Genomic DNA, 15,797 nt, shown 5'->3' with positions numbered 1-15,797 from the left:
ATTTTATGTGGAATTCAACAAAACTATTTAAACATTTTAGGCCTATTTTGTACAAAAACACTAAATTACATACACTTCATTTCACTGAACAGGGTACCTGTGCCAATTGTGACAATGTTATCCGGTCGACACCAGTGAAGTGCGAGACATCTTCTGGTCGTCGGCGAGAACTCTGCAGCAACGAGTGCCTTAAGGCTTGGGCCAAGAAGGAAAAGGAGAAAGAACAGGCTGAAGTGGAAGAAGAAGTTGGGGTTGCTTCCTCGTCTTTCTCGTCCATGACCACTCCTCCGTCGAGCATGTCGCCATCCTCTGGAAACGGAGTGTCTCCCAGTGAGAAAGCTCTTGGCATGGAAGCGGCTGCGGGTAGGAAAGGTAGATTGGAGGCTGTTGGCTAGTATGAAAGATGCAAGTGACAATCTGCTGGTTATTGGTAAGAAATACTGATGGGCTCTGTCCCGTCGTATGACTTCAATATTTCCTCGTAGACGTATCACACTCTTGTGATTTCCTCGTGTACTGAAGCTTGCTGGTATGAATGGTTGAAGCTTTATTGCTTGTGAGATTCGTGTTAACGTTGTTTTTAGAATAGCTGTGAAGAATTATTACTGGTTATACAAAAATAGTTTTGGTGACATGACAGTGATAGTTTTTCAGAGTGGTTAAGATTATAGAGGTATTGAGAGCCCTAAAAGCATTCCAAATTTGACACAAAATTTAGTATTTTCATGCCCTTGTTTCAAAGATTTTAATCTGAACAAAAATATGAGACTAAGCTTTGCACAAAAATTTAGCACCATAACCAGTTAATGTGCACAGTGTGAAATTTGGCAATGATTGTTGGTTGATAGTTATATGTGAATCATTAGAATGCACGTGCATGTCAGAATATTGTACGTAGCTAGACAATACAGTCTTTTACTGTTTTTGTACTGCATTTTCTACCAAGTTATAACGTTTGGCTTTATGCGTCACAGTTCGTACTAGCTTTGACTGCATTATAGGCTCAATGTAGAATAGTTGAAAACTTGTATTGACATGTGTGAAGGAAGACTTATATGTGAAAGTGGACAAATGTAAACTTATGATAGTGAAGAAAGAAAATAATTTTGTTTCTTCCTCCTTGAGTGAATTTTGTGCATTTCTTCCTCCCAGAATGAGTGTTTCCCCTCCCTGAGTGAATTTTTGTGCATTCACCCTCCTATAGGGAATGGCTGCTAAAGCAACGTTCTCCCTCGCTTCAGTTATCCCTCCCATAGTGAATTTTGTGCATTTCTCCCTCCCATAGTTAAATAATATTTTGGTTAATAAAATATCTATTTAGTATAATTAGGTTCCATTTAGCATCTTAAGTTCAATCCTCATACGTCTATCAGGATAACATTCAACGTTGATCTTCCTTCTTTACACATTTGATTCTTTAACAGCTCCAAACTTTTCCATCTTCATCAGGCTCATCCCCTCGAGTTGCACAATGGACCAAAAATTGGGTAGTAAAAGATGCGAACCTAAGCCACCAATTGAACCTAACTAACCCACGCAGAATACCTGGTTGTTTGAGCCATTGTTTTTCACTGTTCAGTACTTAGTGCTTTGGCTGTTGGTGATTATGGCGTCAAAGTACAGTACAGTATATTATTGGTGAAAGTGGGTTGCCTCGTCTGCAGTATTTGATTACATTTCCTTATTTACATCCCTTAACCTCTAATCCCTTCTTCTTATCCTCTGCTATGTTTTATTTACTCATTGTTCTTTCCTATGCATTTGTCCATCCACTTTGGTTGGTACAGTGATGGCTTCACTTCTTACGGGGTCAGCGTTCGCTCCCAAGCAGTCCAGGTGGTTGGGCATTGTTTCTTCACTCTGTCCTCATATCACAGCTCCTTGTCTTTATATCCCAGCCCTTAGTTTGCTCTCATATCCCAGCTCTTAGTCTACCCTTATATCCCAGTTCTTAGTCTATCCTTATATCCCAACTCATAGTCTGTGCTCATATCCCAGCCTCATAGTCTGTGCTCATATCCCAGCTCGTATTCTGTCGTTATATAGGACAGACAAGAGTAATAACCTTTTGTTATAACCCTGTGTAAAACCCTTCAATATAACCTTTTGTTTTAACTCTTATATAACTTTTTGTTATAACCATTTTGATAACCCTTTCAAATAATCATTTGTTATTTGTTTTGTTACGATGTTTGACTCCATTGTTAGATTTGGCTGACATATTCCCTCATGCAGACATGTATTATCCATTAACATAACATAACATTAACATGTCTGGCCTGAAACTTTCTTTAGACTTGCCACCACTTTCGGCGGGGTCTTCTCGTAGCCCGAGGAGCCTCTGGGGACCACTCAGAAAGGGGACTTGCCACCACTTTCTGGGGGTCTTCTTGTAGCCCGAGGAGCCTCTGGGGACCACTCAGACAGGGGAATTTCATTATACTGTATTCAGTGCTGGGTTTGTTTACTATGCTGTACTTCTTCACTTAATAGAGCAGCTGAAGTCAATTTATGGAGGATTATCAGCTTCTGTATTTTCCAGCAAATACAGACGCAGCTGTCTAACTCCCAGGTACCTATTTACTACTAGGTAAACAGAGGCATCAGGGTGAAAGAAACTGCCCATTTGTTTCTGCCATCGATGGGGATGGATCCCCGGACCCAAATACTACAAATCCCGAGCACTGTCCACTCAGCCGTCAGGCCCCATGTGTATTACAGGTCGTGGTGTGAGTGCCGCTGATTTAACCTGTGTGTGTGTGTTTGTATGTATTACAGGTCGTGGTGTGAGTGCCGCTGATTTAACCTGTGTGTGTGTGTTTGTGTGTATTACAGGTCGCGGTGTGAGTGCCGCTGATTTAACCTGTGTGTGTGTGTGTTTGTGTATTACAGGTCGCGGTGTGAGTGCCGCTGATTTAAAATGTGTGTGTGTGTTTGTGTATTACAGGTCGTGGTGTGAGTGCCGCTGATTTAACCTGTGTGTGTGTGTGTTTGTGTATTACAGGTCGTGGTGTGAGTGCCGCTGATTTAACCTGTGTGTGTGTGTGTTTGTGTATTACAGGTCGTGGTGTGAGTGCCGCCGATTTAACCTGTGTGTGTGTGTTTGTGTATTACAGGTCGTGGTGTGAGTGCCGCTGCTCTAGCCCAGATCGAAGCTGCTGCAGAGTTCACCTGGGAAGACTACCTCACAGACACTAACTCACTCCCCTCTCCTGCCAAGTGCTTTAAGCAGGTAACTATCTAAAAAATTAGTTTTTTATTTGTGCCCTACTTGCCTTGCCTATCTTGAGGTGTCAAAGGGATGAGTGTCCCTATGTCACAGTCCTGCTAAGCCTCAATAGCTTAAGACTAAAGGAACCTGCAGAAGGTCTCTTAGCCCATATGAGGCAACTCCTATTTTTATCCTATCCTCCTATATAATATATAACTCATTCATATATGTTTCTTACCTTCTCTTGAAACACTCCAGCATCCCTGTGTCTATTATGTTACCCAGGAGTGTGTTGAATTATGCGCTACTTTTCAATATTAAATAATTAAAAAACCTGTTGAATTACGTAGTCACCTCTCTTCTGTGCTGGCTCCGGTGTTTTGCTTGTTCAGCCCTTGTGACATTTCCTGTACATTGTGGTGTAGTGTGAGCCTAGTTTTGGGAGTGGAGCTGCATGTGCATAGGATTACCTTCCCTATTCACTGAGTCCTTCTTAGTGCTGCCCTTGCATTGGCAGGGCTATTTTCCCCGGGAGTGTTCGAGAGTTGCTCCCTTAGAGGTCCTTCTTACTTGAGGTAGCCCTTGCCCAGGGTGAGTCAGGTGAAAATATATATATATTTTCTTGGTGGTCCTCCACTAGGTCCCCGTGAGTGTACACGTCACAGGAGTTCAGCACTTAATAGTTTGCTTGGTAGTTTGGGGTGCCAGTTAGCAGTACCTTGCCTGGGCTTCCCCTAGCAGAGCATCTAAGGGCCTTGGAACCCTTCATTGGGGCTCAGTTGGTTTTGGAGTCTGGGCAGGGTTTAGTTGATGGTGAGATTTGGGCAGTTTCGGGGGATGCCCCATCCGGTGTGACAACGGAGGCATTCGAGTCGGTTCCTCCAGCCGATGCTTCTGGGTCTGACCAGTTGGCCCCCTTCTTTCCTGCTTTTCTGGTGGACTCTGCCTTTTCTTTTGAGGCACTGACTTGGGAGGGGAGGGCTTGGGCCCCGTTTGACTCCGCTTGGGTTTTGGTACCCTCTGAGTGGGGCTTGCTGTTAAAGGGGGGTGGGGTTTTCTTATCCTCTCTCCCTGTACAAGTTTGATATGGTATCAGCTTCTCCCCAGGTTCGGTTCCGGGTTCTCTTGGGTTCTTCGGTCCCTTCCTTCCGAAGGTTTTCGACCTCCTGCATCCCGCCTCGTGAGGTGCGGGAGGCCCTTGTGGCGTACATCCTGCGTGACCCAGATTACGCGTCAATAATGGATCCTGCCTCTTTTGAGTTTGGTTCTTCCTTTCCTTGCTAGGGTGCGTTATGAGGTTCCGGAGTCATCCTGGGTGGCAGACTGTCCTCTTTTTGTTGTGGGTGTGGCATATGTTCTGTTGGTCCCGCATGCTCGATTGTCAAGAGGCTCTTATGGTTGCTCGGGTTTACCTGGGGGCGAATTGGAACGCCTCAATGCGTGTTTGTTCGCCCTTGACCTTCATTGGGACTCCTAGCCCTGTGCCGACTATGTCTGGTTGGCGCAGTGATCGCTCTGCTCTTCGGTCGGCTTCTCGTAAGGGGCATCAGCCATTTCGCGGGTTGTCCCATTCATGGGGCAATGGAGGGGGGGGGGAGGCTTGCACTGTTTGCTCATACCTTGTCCCATGATTCGTGGGAATTTCGGGTAGTTTCTTGTGGCCTGTGATGGCGTTGGGTAGCCCCTCCTCCTCCTTCTTCTGGGGGGTTTGGGGCTGGCTGGGCAGGCCTCTTATCCTGTGCTCAGTCAGGTCATCTTGGAGTGGGTTCGCTTGGGCAAACCTGCCTGACATTCAGGCATGGGGGTTTTCTGTGGGGAGCCCCTACGGCTCCCTGGAGCTTATCGGGCTAATGTATGTTATGTTAGACCGGGACATTAGCTAAGGAGTTCAGACCTACCAGGGACCAGCGCCAGAACCTGGCCCCTTCAGAGAGGTTTCAGGGAGCAATGGCCCTGGAAAACCCCATATGGTTGGGGGTTTTCCTTATCTGCCATCGACCGGGGTTAGGCACCCAGAAAGGTAGGCGTAACAAAACAAACCCCACATGGTAAGAAACTACAACAAAACCGAACAGAGAGGTAGAAAACTCCCTACAATCCCAAGGAAACAAGCAAACAAGCAAACATCACACTTTACTGCCGCGCCGATCGTCCGCGCAGCCCTCCCCACCCCGGAAGGGGGAGGGGGGAGCCCCGGACCTACCGCGCCGGCTGCCAAGCTTCAGTTCGTTCGCTAATGTCAACCGGGATTGACGCTTCTCTGGCCTCAGTTTCCTAGGCGGTGTTTGCCTTGTGTGGCGTTCACTGCCGTGTGTTGTGGTGTGCGGTGGCCAGGAGTACTTCATCAGTGCCGGGGCTGCATGTGCTTAGTGGCTGACTTCCCTAAGCGCCCTGTGAGTACTGCCCTTGCGTAACAGGGTTATCTTCCCTGGGGCGTTCGGGAACCATTCCCGTAGAGGTTCTTGCTGCTCGGCATTTGCCTCGCCCTTGGGGCCAGCTGGGGCTTGGGGCCCTTGTTTGGCCCTGGGTAGGGATTGGTATTGTGCTGGTTAGGGCGTCAAGGTGTTGCGCAGCCTGCCACCTAAGCGGCGGCCGGTTTCTGTTGCCTCTGGAGACGGTGTACTTTTGCGGGGTTTTTCTTTTGTTTTTCATTTTCTTGCCTGGTGGGGGTCTGCCTAAGGTGGTTATAGTTCCACTGGTAGTGTTTGGCGGCCCTCTGCTAGGCCCCCGTGCTTGTACACGTCTCAGGGGTTTTCAGTGCTATAATCTACCCTCTTGTTATGTTTGGGTTTCTTAACCGGTTAGCAACACCTTGCCCGGGCTTCCCGTAGTTGTTACCCTACGGGCCCTGGAAACCCCTGTCTGGGCTCGGGGGACCATTGAATGTGTCTTCCGGGTTCCAACCCGTCTTGAACGGGATCGTTGGTTGCTGTTCCCTTGTCTCCGGGTGACAGTCGCCATTTTTACCTCCGTCATGCTGCCTGTTGGGTCACTGACACCTTGACCCGGAGTCTTGCGAGTGATTCTCTGCTTGTTCTCCAGTACTCTCCTGATGTTATTACTGTTCAGAGTACAGGCGGCGTCCATGTTGCAAGCTAGGTTAGGTTGCTGCAACATGCTAGGTTGGTTTCCCACTCGAATGCCCCGTGGCCGCCCCGTTTGGTTAGGTGCTGCTCGCCCCTTTCTCTCCATGTTCCCGGCTCCGGACCGTCTGCGGGTTTCGGGGTCGGGGCGGGGTTCAGTTGCGGCAGAGACTCGGGCGGTTTTCGGGGGATGCCCCGTTCGGGTTGGGGACGGAGGTTTGAGCCTGTGCCTCCTGCCAAGGCTTCTGGGTCTTACCAGCGGCCCTTTCTTGTTGCCTTTCCCATGGGCTCTTGCTTTTCTTTACGGGCGGAGGGCTTGGAGGACGGCTCTGCCCCGGGGCCTCTGTTGTTGGTTCCCGGGGCTGTGGGGGTTGCCTGCTAGCAGTTCTGGGGCGGTTTTGCCACTTCCGGGGTTTTTCTGCTGTTGGGCGTCGTTTTTCGCCCTTCCAGTCTGCTAGCTTCCCACATTTGCTGGCGTGTTTTTGTGTATTAAGCGTCAGTCACAGCCCCTGCTGGCGGCCATTTTCGTCTGCCGGTTTCCCGGCGTGGCCACCAGGGCGGCGTTGCGGTTTGTTTACATGCGTCTGGGTGTGCGAGCGAGCGTCTCTGGTGAGTTTTCAAAAAATTTGCAGGGTTTTTGTTCTCCTGTTGTCGTTTCTTTGTTTTTCTGGTGTTTTCTTGCCGTTGCCTGTTTCTCTGGGAACGTTTGGGTGTTGATTTTGGGTCTGAGCCTCTGGGTTTAGGCTCAGTGCCCCTGGCTGGTATGCTTGCTCCCACACCTTGCCCCTCGGTTTTCGGTCTGTTGGGACCGTTTTCCCAGGGCGTTCTGCTGGGGTCTGTGCTTTGCCTTTTAGTGGTGTTCTCCGCCGGCAAATGTGGTGGTTTGGGCTCCCCCTGGTTCGATTCTGGGTTCCTTTGGGTTCCTTGGTTTCGTTCTGGAGGTTTCTTCCTCTTGGGCCCCCTTTTTGTGGGTTCAGGGGACTTTGTTTCCTCGTGTGACCCGGTTCTGCCTTTTGGGGTTCCGGGGTCTTCCTGGCTTGCAGACTGAGCTTTTTGGGTCTTGGCACATGTTGTGGTTGTGCTGGGACTTTGTGGTTTTGCTGTCGAGGTGGGCCTTTAGATGCAGTTTTGTGCCTTCTTTGCCTGGCCGGCGTAGTGCTCTTTGCCACTAGTCGGCGGCTTGTGCTTTTACAATATATGTCCTCACCTAGTTGTGCTTGTGGGGGTTGAGCTCTGGCTCCTTGGTCCTGCCTCTCAACCGTCCGTCAACAGGTGTATCGGTTCCTGTGCCTCTTGGGCTCTGTCATGTCTACATGTGACATTGTATGGGGGTCAGCCTCGTTCCTTGTGTGAGGAGTCGCCACATTACTTCTTCGTGCTTTCCCGTTCCCATTCTGACAAAAAAAAAAAAAAAAAAAAAAAAACTTTAATTCTATCTGTGGCTCTTTTGGGTACTCAGTTTCCACCTGTGTCCCCTAGTGCGTGTGCCCCTTGTGTTACATAGCCTGTCCTTCTCAAACCTGTCGATTCCCTTGGGTATCTTGTATGTGGTGATCAGGTCTCCCCTCACTTCCTCTTCCAGCGAAGTGTGGTTTCATTCCCGTAGTCTCTCCTCATGACTTCGGTAGTGTACTTTTTCTTTCTGAAGGGGTTCTGTTCCCTTCTCTGTTGACTGGGCGCTGGGGGAGCAGCTTGCTCTGTTGCCTCTCGCTTGGTCCCGCTGTTGGTGGGCGCTTTGGGTTGTCTTCCGGCCTCTGCTGGCGTCGGAGGACGGCTTCTCCCCCTTGGGGGGGGTTCAGAGCTGGCGGGGTGGGCTTCTTCCCTGCGCTTCGTCTTTTCCTCTTCGTGGGTGCGTGGGGCGTGGTCGATCCGCCCCATCCTTCTGGGCTTCCCGTCAGCTCTTTGCAGTCATGAGCTTTTCCAGTCTGCAGTTCTTCTGGACTACTTCCGTCTGCGCCCTGGATCCTCTGCCCTGCTCGGAGGACTGTTGTCTCCTGTTCGGATTCTGTTAGGGCCGGGTGCATGGATGGTGGACCTGGACCTCCAGGTCACTTCTTGGCACGTTCCTCTCCAGTTTTTCTGGGGCTAGCACGGTTGGTAATTACCTATGTGTACTTACCTAAGTGTAGTTACAGGATGAGGGCTACTCACGTGGTGTCCTTTCTTCCCAGCACTTTGTCATATAATGCTTTGATTATAATTGTCATATTGTCATATAATGATTGTCATATGTCATAATGTCTTAATATGATTGTCATACAATGCTTTGGTGGTGGGGCTTCAGGTTTGCTGTTTTTATTGCATTCCCTATTTTGTGAAGGGCACTTTGTATACTCTTTGCATCTTTACCGGATCTTAGTGCCCTGTCTGCGTCTGAGATTCGGTGTCTGGCCTACCTCGACGACTGGCTGGAGTGGGCTCCCAGTCAGTCCGCTTGTCTGCTCGCCAGGGGTTGGTTCTTTCCAGATCGCTGGGTTTGGTTTCCTGGTGATCTGGAGGTTTTACCTTCTGTTTCCGTCCCGGGTTCGGACCTGGGCCTTGTTTCAGACTCTTGGGCCCCTCATTGTCTTCCCTCCAGAAGTGTTACTGTGGCTGTGGTCCCGCCTTTGGCTGTTCAGGCTCACAGCCCGGTTCAGGTGTTCCTGGCTGTCTGGTTTGCGCTTCGGAGGGTTTGGGTCACTAGGTACTCTACCATTCAGCTCTGTTTGGACTGTTCTCTGGTGGTTCTTGCCGGAACCACAGGGGGTTTGGTTAACCGTGTGGTTCGTGTCCGGGGTGTGTCCTGCGTCCTGGTGGACAGCTGTCTCGGTTCATTCCTCTTCGTGGGTTGGCCAGTCGTCGCCGATTCGTTTTGTTGGCTCTGTTGGGCTTATGGACTCCTGGCCATGGACGTCTTCGGGTCGGCGTGGTCTAGGCGTCGCCCGTTTTGTGGCGCCCTTCCCACCTGCGAGGACTTCCCGGTGGAGGCTTTCGGCAGGCCTGGTCGAGGTGGGGGGTACCTGTACCTCTTCTCCCGGTCCAGCTGTTGCTTCGGGTTCTGGCTCGGTTGCAGCCCATTCCCACGAGAACAGTCCTTATGGTTCCACGGTGGCCGGCCCGGCCTTCTTTTCAGACGCTGCTTGATAGGTGTCCGTACCCGGGGCGTTTTTCCTGAGGCTTCGCCTCTTTCAGCAGGCCGAATCGGTCCTGTCCGTGACTGGTTCGGCCCTCTCTTTGGCTCTTCGCGTCTGGTATTTTGACGCAGGTATCGCCATCTCTATGGTGTTCAGGTGGCTTTGTTGACGGTGTCCCACCTGCGAGCTTCGTCTTGGAGACTGTATGACGTTTATTACGTTTTCTCGCGTTTTGTTTCCCCTCCGGCCTGCTCATGAGTCGCCTGAGCCATCCTGGTCCTTGTTCAGGGTGCCTTCTCTTCCCCTCAGTTTGTGGTAGCCCCTTCGGTTTCAGTTTCCTCCTCTTTGGTACTGGTGGTAGCTTTATTGGTGTGCAGCCTTTCTCTGTCCTGGCGACGGTCGAGACGGCTGCTTTCCGGAGGGGTTCTTGGGGTATTGGTACTTGTTTGGTTTGGCCGGGGGGTGCGTCCTGTGTTGTCCAGTTGTGCTTTTTGCTGTTGCCAGCGTACCGTGCCTGGGGATGCGCTGTGGTTGATCCGGTTCCTTCGTTCCCTGTTTTCAGGGATCGGGTCTCCCGGGTCGTCCGCAGTGTTTTCCTTCTTCCTGCGGTCTGTCTTTGCGCCCGTGCTGTTCAGACGTTTGCAGCAATTGCTGCTGTGTTGGTGACGTCTCGGGCTCATTTCGGGCGCAGGGAATTGTGGGTCGCACAGGTTTTTGGCCGCCCATCCATGTGTGCGTCTGTTCTTGGGCGTTCTTGTTGCCTTGGGTCACAGGTTTGCGACCGGTTGTCTTGGCTTTGCGTTGCAGAGTTTGTGGCGGCCGCCTCCCGGGTTAGCCCTTTCTTTTCCTTCTCTTTGGGTATGAAGCTCCAGGGAGCCGTAGGGGCTCCCCACAGAAAACCAGCGTTGAATGTAATGAAACGCCATTTTCTGGGTGAGCCCCGGAGGCTCCCTGGAAACCCTCCCTCCCACCGGTCGGCGGTTTTTTTTCGCGTTGGTTGAAGCTTAGCTTCCGAACTGGAGCTTGGCAGCCGGCGCGGTAGGTCCGGGGCTCCCCCCTCCCCCTCCCGGGGTGGGGAGGGCTGCGCGGACGATCGGCGCGGCAGTAAAGTGTGATGTTTGCTTGTTTGCTTGTTTCCTTGGGATTGTAGGGAGTTTTCTACCTCTCTGTTCGGTTTTGTTGTAGTTTCTTACCATGTGGGGTTTGTTTTGTTACGCCTACCTTTCTGGGTGCCTAACCCCGGTCGATGGCAGATAAGGAAAACCCCCAACCATATGGGGTTTTCCAGGGCCATTGCTCCCTGAAACCTCTCTGAAGGGGCCAGGTTCTGGCGCTGGTCCCTGGTAGGTCTGAACTCCTTAGCTAATGTCCCGGTCTAACATAACATACATTAGCCCGATAAGCTCCAGGGAGCCTCCGGGGCTCACCCAGAAAATGGCGTTTCATTACATTCAACGCTGGTTTTTTGAGGTTAAACAGGTTCCTGGCCACTCGCTACCTTGTCAATGTTCCTGGCCCTAGTCGGGTGTGTGTTGCACTGGGTCGGCGGTTGCAGCCAGTTGTCTTGACTTTGAGTTGAGGAGCGAGTGGCGGCTGCCTCCTGGCTAAGTCTCTCTCTTGTTTTATCTTTGGTTAAGTAGGCTCCAGGGAGCCGCAGGGGGCTTTCCCCAGAAAACCAGCGTTGATTGTAATGAAACGCCATTTTCTGGGCGAGACTCGGAGGCTTCCCGGTAATACTCCCTTCCCTCCGGTCAGCAGTTTTCAAGGTTTTGACATCCAGCCACAGAGCTGGTGGTGGATAGCCGGTGCAGGGGGGTTCTGAGGCTCCCCCCCCCCCCCTCCCGGGGAGGGAGGAGCTGCGCAGACAAGAGCACGGTGACGGTTGTGATGTCATGCTCATTTGCTCGTTTTTTAGTTTGCGGAGTTGTGTCCGACAGTTCTGCTTTCAGTAGCAATTTTTAACCAGATAGGGTTTGTTTTGGGATTCCTACCTTTCTATGTGCCTGACTTGGTCAATGGCAGACATAGAATGCTTCCAATCACACGTGGGTTTCTATAGGCCATTGCTCCTCGTGCCTCTCTGTGGTTGTCAGGTTCTCTCTCGTGGTCTCCGGTAGGCTTAAGAACTCCATTCACTTTGACTGATGCCAGGGTCTAATACATCCATATCAGTCCGGATAGCTCTGTGGAGCCTCCGGGTCTCTCCCAGAAAATAGTGTTTCATTACATTCAATGCTGGTTTCTTGCACATAGGCAGGAATGACCATTTTGCTATATTCTCTGTCCTAAGGTTAAGTATCATAACATGCTGCTGAAAACAATTTTATATTTTAATATGAATTTGTATATATGAGCATGAGTTTAGAGAGTTTGTAATAGTGAGAACTGTGGTGTGCCTGTAGTGTCATGTCATCCCTATAACCTGTATGTATATGACACGTAAACTGGCGTGGGTTGTGCCTTCTCTTTCTTGTTTGTTTCTGCTTCATTTCCTTGTTTTCCTGCATCTTTCTGCTTCCTCCTCCTCCTCTTTTGTTTTAATTAAAAAAATTTGAATTTTGAAATACAGTAATTGTTTCCATAATGATGCATCTATGCAGCAGGACCTGTAATATTTGAACCACTTACAGCACAAGATACCACCAAAGAATGAGTTCAAAATTGGAATGAAGCTTGAAGCTTTGGACCCACGAAATCTGACATCAACTTGTATAGCTACAGTAGTAGGTACATTGGGGCCTAGGCTGCGTCTGAGGCTAGACGGCTCGGATAATAAGAATGATTTCTGGCGTCTTGTGGACTGTAACAACGAGATACACCCCATCGGCCACTGTGAAGAACATGGTGGAATGTTACAGCCTCCTCTTGGTAAACACAGTTAACCTTTTATTCCACTTTTCGTTCTCAGTTGCAAAAACTTTCCTTACCATTTTAATGTACAAATATTCTGCATGTATTATTATGAAAGTGTATTAGTAATAAATGTTTAATGCAAAGAATAAGTCACAATACCCTGGCAGAAAAGGACCTTTGGGCTCTCTGCAGATCTTTTAGGAGTCCTCTCTCACATCAATAAAACTTGCAACTACTCTGCTTAAATCTCTATCATTCTAAATTAAATGAACTGCATAATCATGGTTATAGTTGCTACCATTTTTTGTAGATATTTATAAAGTACTGTACTGAATAAATCCATTAAAATTTTTCCCAGGTTTCCGTATGAATGCATCGTCGTGGCCAATGTTCCTACTGAAGACTCTACACAATGCAGAAGTGTCGCCTCCACATATATTTCGCACAGAGCCACCGACACCAGCAAAAAATAATTTTGAAGTAGGCATGAAGCTGGAGGCTGTAGACAAAAAAAATCCTCAACTCATCTGTGCTGCAACTGTAGGTAAGGTTTAGTCTCCCCAATTCATCTGTGCAGCAGCTGTCAATAAGACTTATTTTCCCCAACTCATCTGTGTTACAACTGTTGGTGAAAGTTATTTGCTATGTTTGATAGCATGTTTTAGACTTAATTCATAATTATGTTTTAATAAATATTACCACTATGTTTTCCATTTCAGTAACTGTTTATTCACAAATATATATGACTAAAATTTATGATGTAATAGGAAAAAAGTAACCTGAAGCAACTTTATGGAGATCGACTAAGTCATAACCTTCTCTCTTGGCTGCCAGTGATACACTGAGGAGAAAAAATGTCAACATGCTGTGCCATGTTGGTTGGCCATCTGAAGTTGCCAATGAGCCCAATTTAAGTAATTATAAGCACCCAACAAAATTAATGAATCAAATTTATATGACATTCCTCATAGAAATGAGCATGCGTAAATTACATTCGAGAGAGCGCAGATTTTTTTTCTGTGGGGGGAGCCCCCTCCAGCTCCCCGGAGTTATCGGACTGATATTCGCTACATTACTCTGGTGCATCAGTCAATTGGAGTTCTGCCTACCAGGGACCATGAGCCAGAACCTAGCCCCCTCAGAGAGGCACAGGGAGTAATGGCCTAGGGAAATACACATATGGCCTCCCTATGTATTTGGGAGCATTCCATGTCTGCCATTAACCAAGGTTAGGCACCCAGAAAGGTAGGCATAACAAAACAAACCCCACCTGATAAGAAATTGGAATCGATGACTGAACAGAGAGACACAACTCCCCCCAATGCATAAGGAAAAAAGCAAACATGCAAACATCATTCACCACTGCTGTGCCACTTGTCTGCGCAGCCTTTCCCTTCCTGGGAGGGGGAGAGGGGATCCACGGTCCCCCCCCCCCCACGCCAGCTACTCACACCTCCAGTTCATAGGCTGATGAGCTCTGGGGAGGTCGTCAATTCTGGCCTCAATTTCTTGGCGGATTTGTGCCTTTATGATGTTCCTGCTCCTTGTGGTGTGGTGGCCAGGAGTAACTTCAGTGTACTGGAGCTGCATGCACTACATGCACCTTCCCTAAGTGCCCTGTAAGTACTACCTTTTGGTAGTACGTACAGGACCATAGAGCCTTTGGGATTCCACTTCCATTGGAGTTCTTGCTGCTCGGCATTTACCCCGCCCTTGGGGCCAGCTGGGGTTTCGTGACCTTTGTTTGGCCTTGGGTAGGGAATGGTATCATGCTGGTTAGGGCATCAAGGTGTTGGGCAGCCTGCCTCCCTATGCGGCGGCTGGTTCTTGTTTCCTCTGGGGACGTTGTAATTTTACATGGTTTTTCTTTTGATTTTATTTTTATTGCCTGGTTGGGGTTTGCCTAGTGTGGCTATAGTTCCACTTCTATTATTTTGGTGGCCCTCTGCTAGGTCCCCGTGATTGTACACATCGCAGGGGTTTCAGTGTTTTGATCTCACCCTTGTTAGCTTTGGGTCTTAACCGGTTAGCAACACCTTGCCCGGGCTTCCCATAGCAGTCAGCCTACGGGCCCTGGAAAACCCTATTGGGGCTCGGTGGACCTATGGATGTGTCTTTTGAGGTCCAGCCCGCCTCGTGCAGGTTCAAAGGTTGCTGTGTGCCCTTGTCTCAAGGTGACATTCACCTCTTTTTGCCTCCGCCATGCTGCCTGTTGGGTCGACGACACCTTTGACCTAGAGTCTCTACTTATTCTTCAGTACTATTCCGATGACATTATTGTTAGGCTACAGGCAGCATCTGCGTTGCATGCTAGGTTCAGGTTGCTGCAATGGGCTAGGTTGGTTTCCTACCTGGGATGCCCCATGGCTGCCTTTTCGTTGGAGGCATGACATGGGTTCTGTTGGACCCTCAAACTTGAGTAGCGAGAAACTTCTACCGTTCTGCAGGTTTACCTGGTGGGGGGGGGGGGAAGAATTGAGTTTGAGTGCCTTAATGCATGCTTGTTCGTCCCTGTGCTTTCTCGGGATGTTGGCCTTGTGTAGCTTCATGTGCAGGTTCCAATCCTTTCGGAGTCATTGGTTGCAGAGGATTTGCACGCCCCTGGGCATTTGGCTTCGGTCTTGCGCTTCTTTTTCCTTTTCGAGCTGTCTTTGGCCTGACTTGAGGAGGACGTGGAGGCGTTGAGTGCCGTGCCTTTGTCTGGTGTGCTGTCCTCAGTGGCTTGGGCTTTGGCTGCTCTGTTGAAGTGCGGCCAACACACTTCTGCACAGTGCTAGGTAGCCGGTGTGGGGAAGTGTGGGGCTCGTCCCCTTCCCCCTTCTTGAGGAGGGAAGGGCTGCGCGGACGAGCGGCGTGGCAGTGGAGTGTGATGTTTGCTGGTTTCCTTGGGATTGGATAGAGTTCTGCCTTACTTTTTGTTTTTTAGTTGTAATTTTCTTTCATGTGGTGTTTGTTTTGTTACACAGTACCTACCTTTCTGGGTGCCTAACCCTGATTGATGGCAGATAAGGAAAACCCCCAACCACAAGAGGGGGTGGTTTCCAGGGCCAATTTCTCCCTGCACCTCTCCGAGGGGGGCCAGGTTCTGGCTCGTGGTCCCCGGAAGGCTGAACCTTGGAGACTAATGCCCAGGTCTAATGTATCACATATTAGCCCGATAGCTCCAGGGAGCCTCTGGGGCTCAGCCAGAAAATGGTGTTTTATTATATTCAACGTTAGTTTTATCTACAAAAAGGTTTTCTACAAATATTTTTATATCCTCTTTGGTGAAAGTTTTTATAGATAGTGAAAATTACTGGTACTGTACTGGTACTTAACCCTGTGGTACTCCACTGTTAACATTTCTCTAATATGATACATTGTCTCTAATTACCAACCTGGGTTTCAGTCAGATAACTTTTTATACATGTCAGAGGTCTTCCTGTCACCCCTCCACTATACTCCAGCTTCCCAAATATTCTCGTGTGTGTGTGACTATCAAAAGCCTTTTGACGGGAAAAGGCATTAAAGAAAGAGATCTATGGGGGGGGGTCATGG

The 15,797-nt window shown here is 49.3% G+C and overlaps 1 protein-coding gene across 6 annotated transcripts in view; it reads left to right on the top strand.

Moving 5' to 3' along the window:
- Positions 1-15,797, top strand: part of Scm (Polycomb protein Scm) — a 79,392-nt gene that overhangs the window by 20,456 nt on the left and 43,139 nt on the right. For 5 of the 6 annotated variants that reach the window (XM_045762433.2, XM_045762468.2, XM_045762451.2 and 2 more), the window contains exons 4-7: positions 93-372; positions 3,117-3,232; positions 12,038-12,275; positions 12,619-12,804. In XM_045762433.2, coding sequence (XP_045618389.2) covers positions 93-372; positions 3,117-3,232; positions 12,038-12,275; positions 12,619-12,804 — 820 coding nt within the window. The remainder of the gene's footprint in view (positions 1-92; positions 373-3,116; positions 3,233-12,037; positions 12,276-12,618; positions 12,805-15,797) is intronic. The other variant, XM_045762441.2, reaches the window with a different exon arrangement.

This window comes from Procambarus clarkii, chromosome 14 (assembly GCF_040958095.1).
Source record: "Procambarus clarkii isolate CNS0578487 chromosome 14, FALCON_Pclarkii_2.0, whole genome shotgun sequence".
Classification (NCBI taxonomy): domain Eukaryota; kingdom Metazoa; phylum Arthropoda; class Malacostraca; order Decapoda; family Cambaridae; genus Procambarus; species Procambarus clarkii.
Note: the sequence above shows the minus strand (reverse complement) of the source record. Positions and strands in the feature narration are given on the sequence as shown.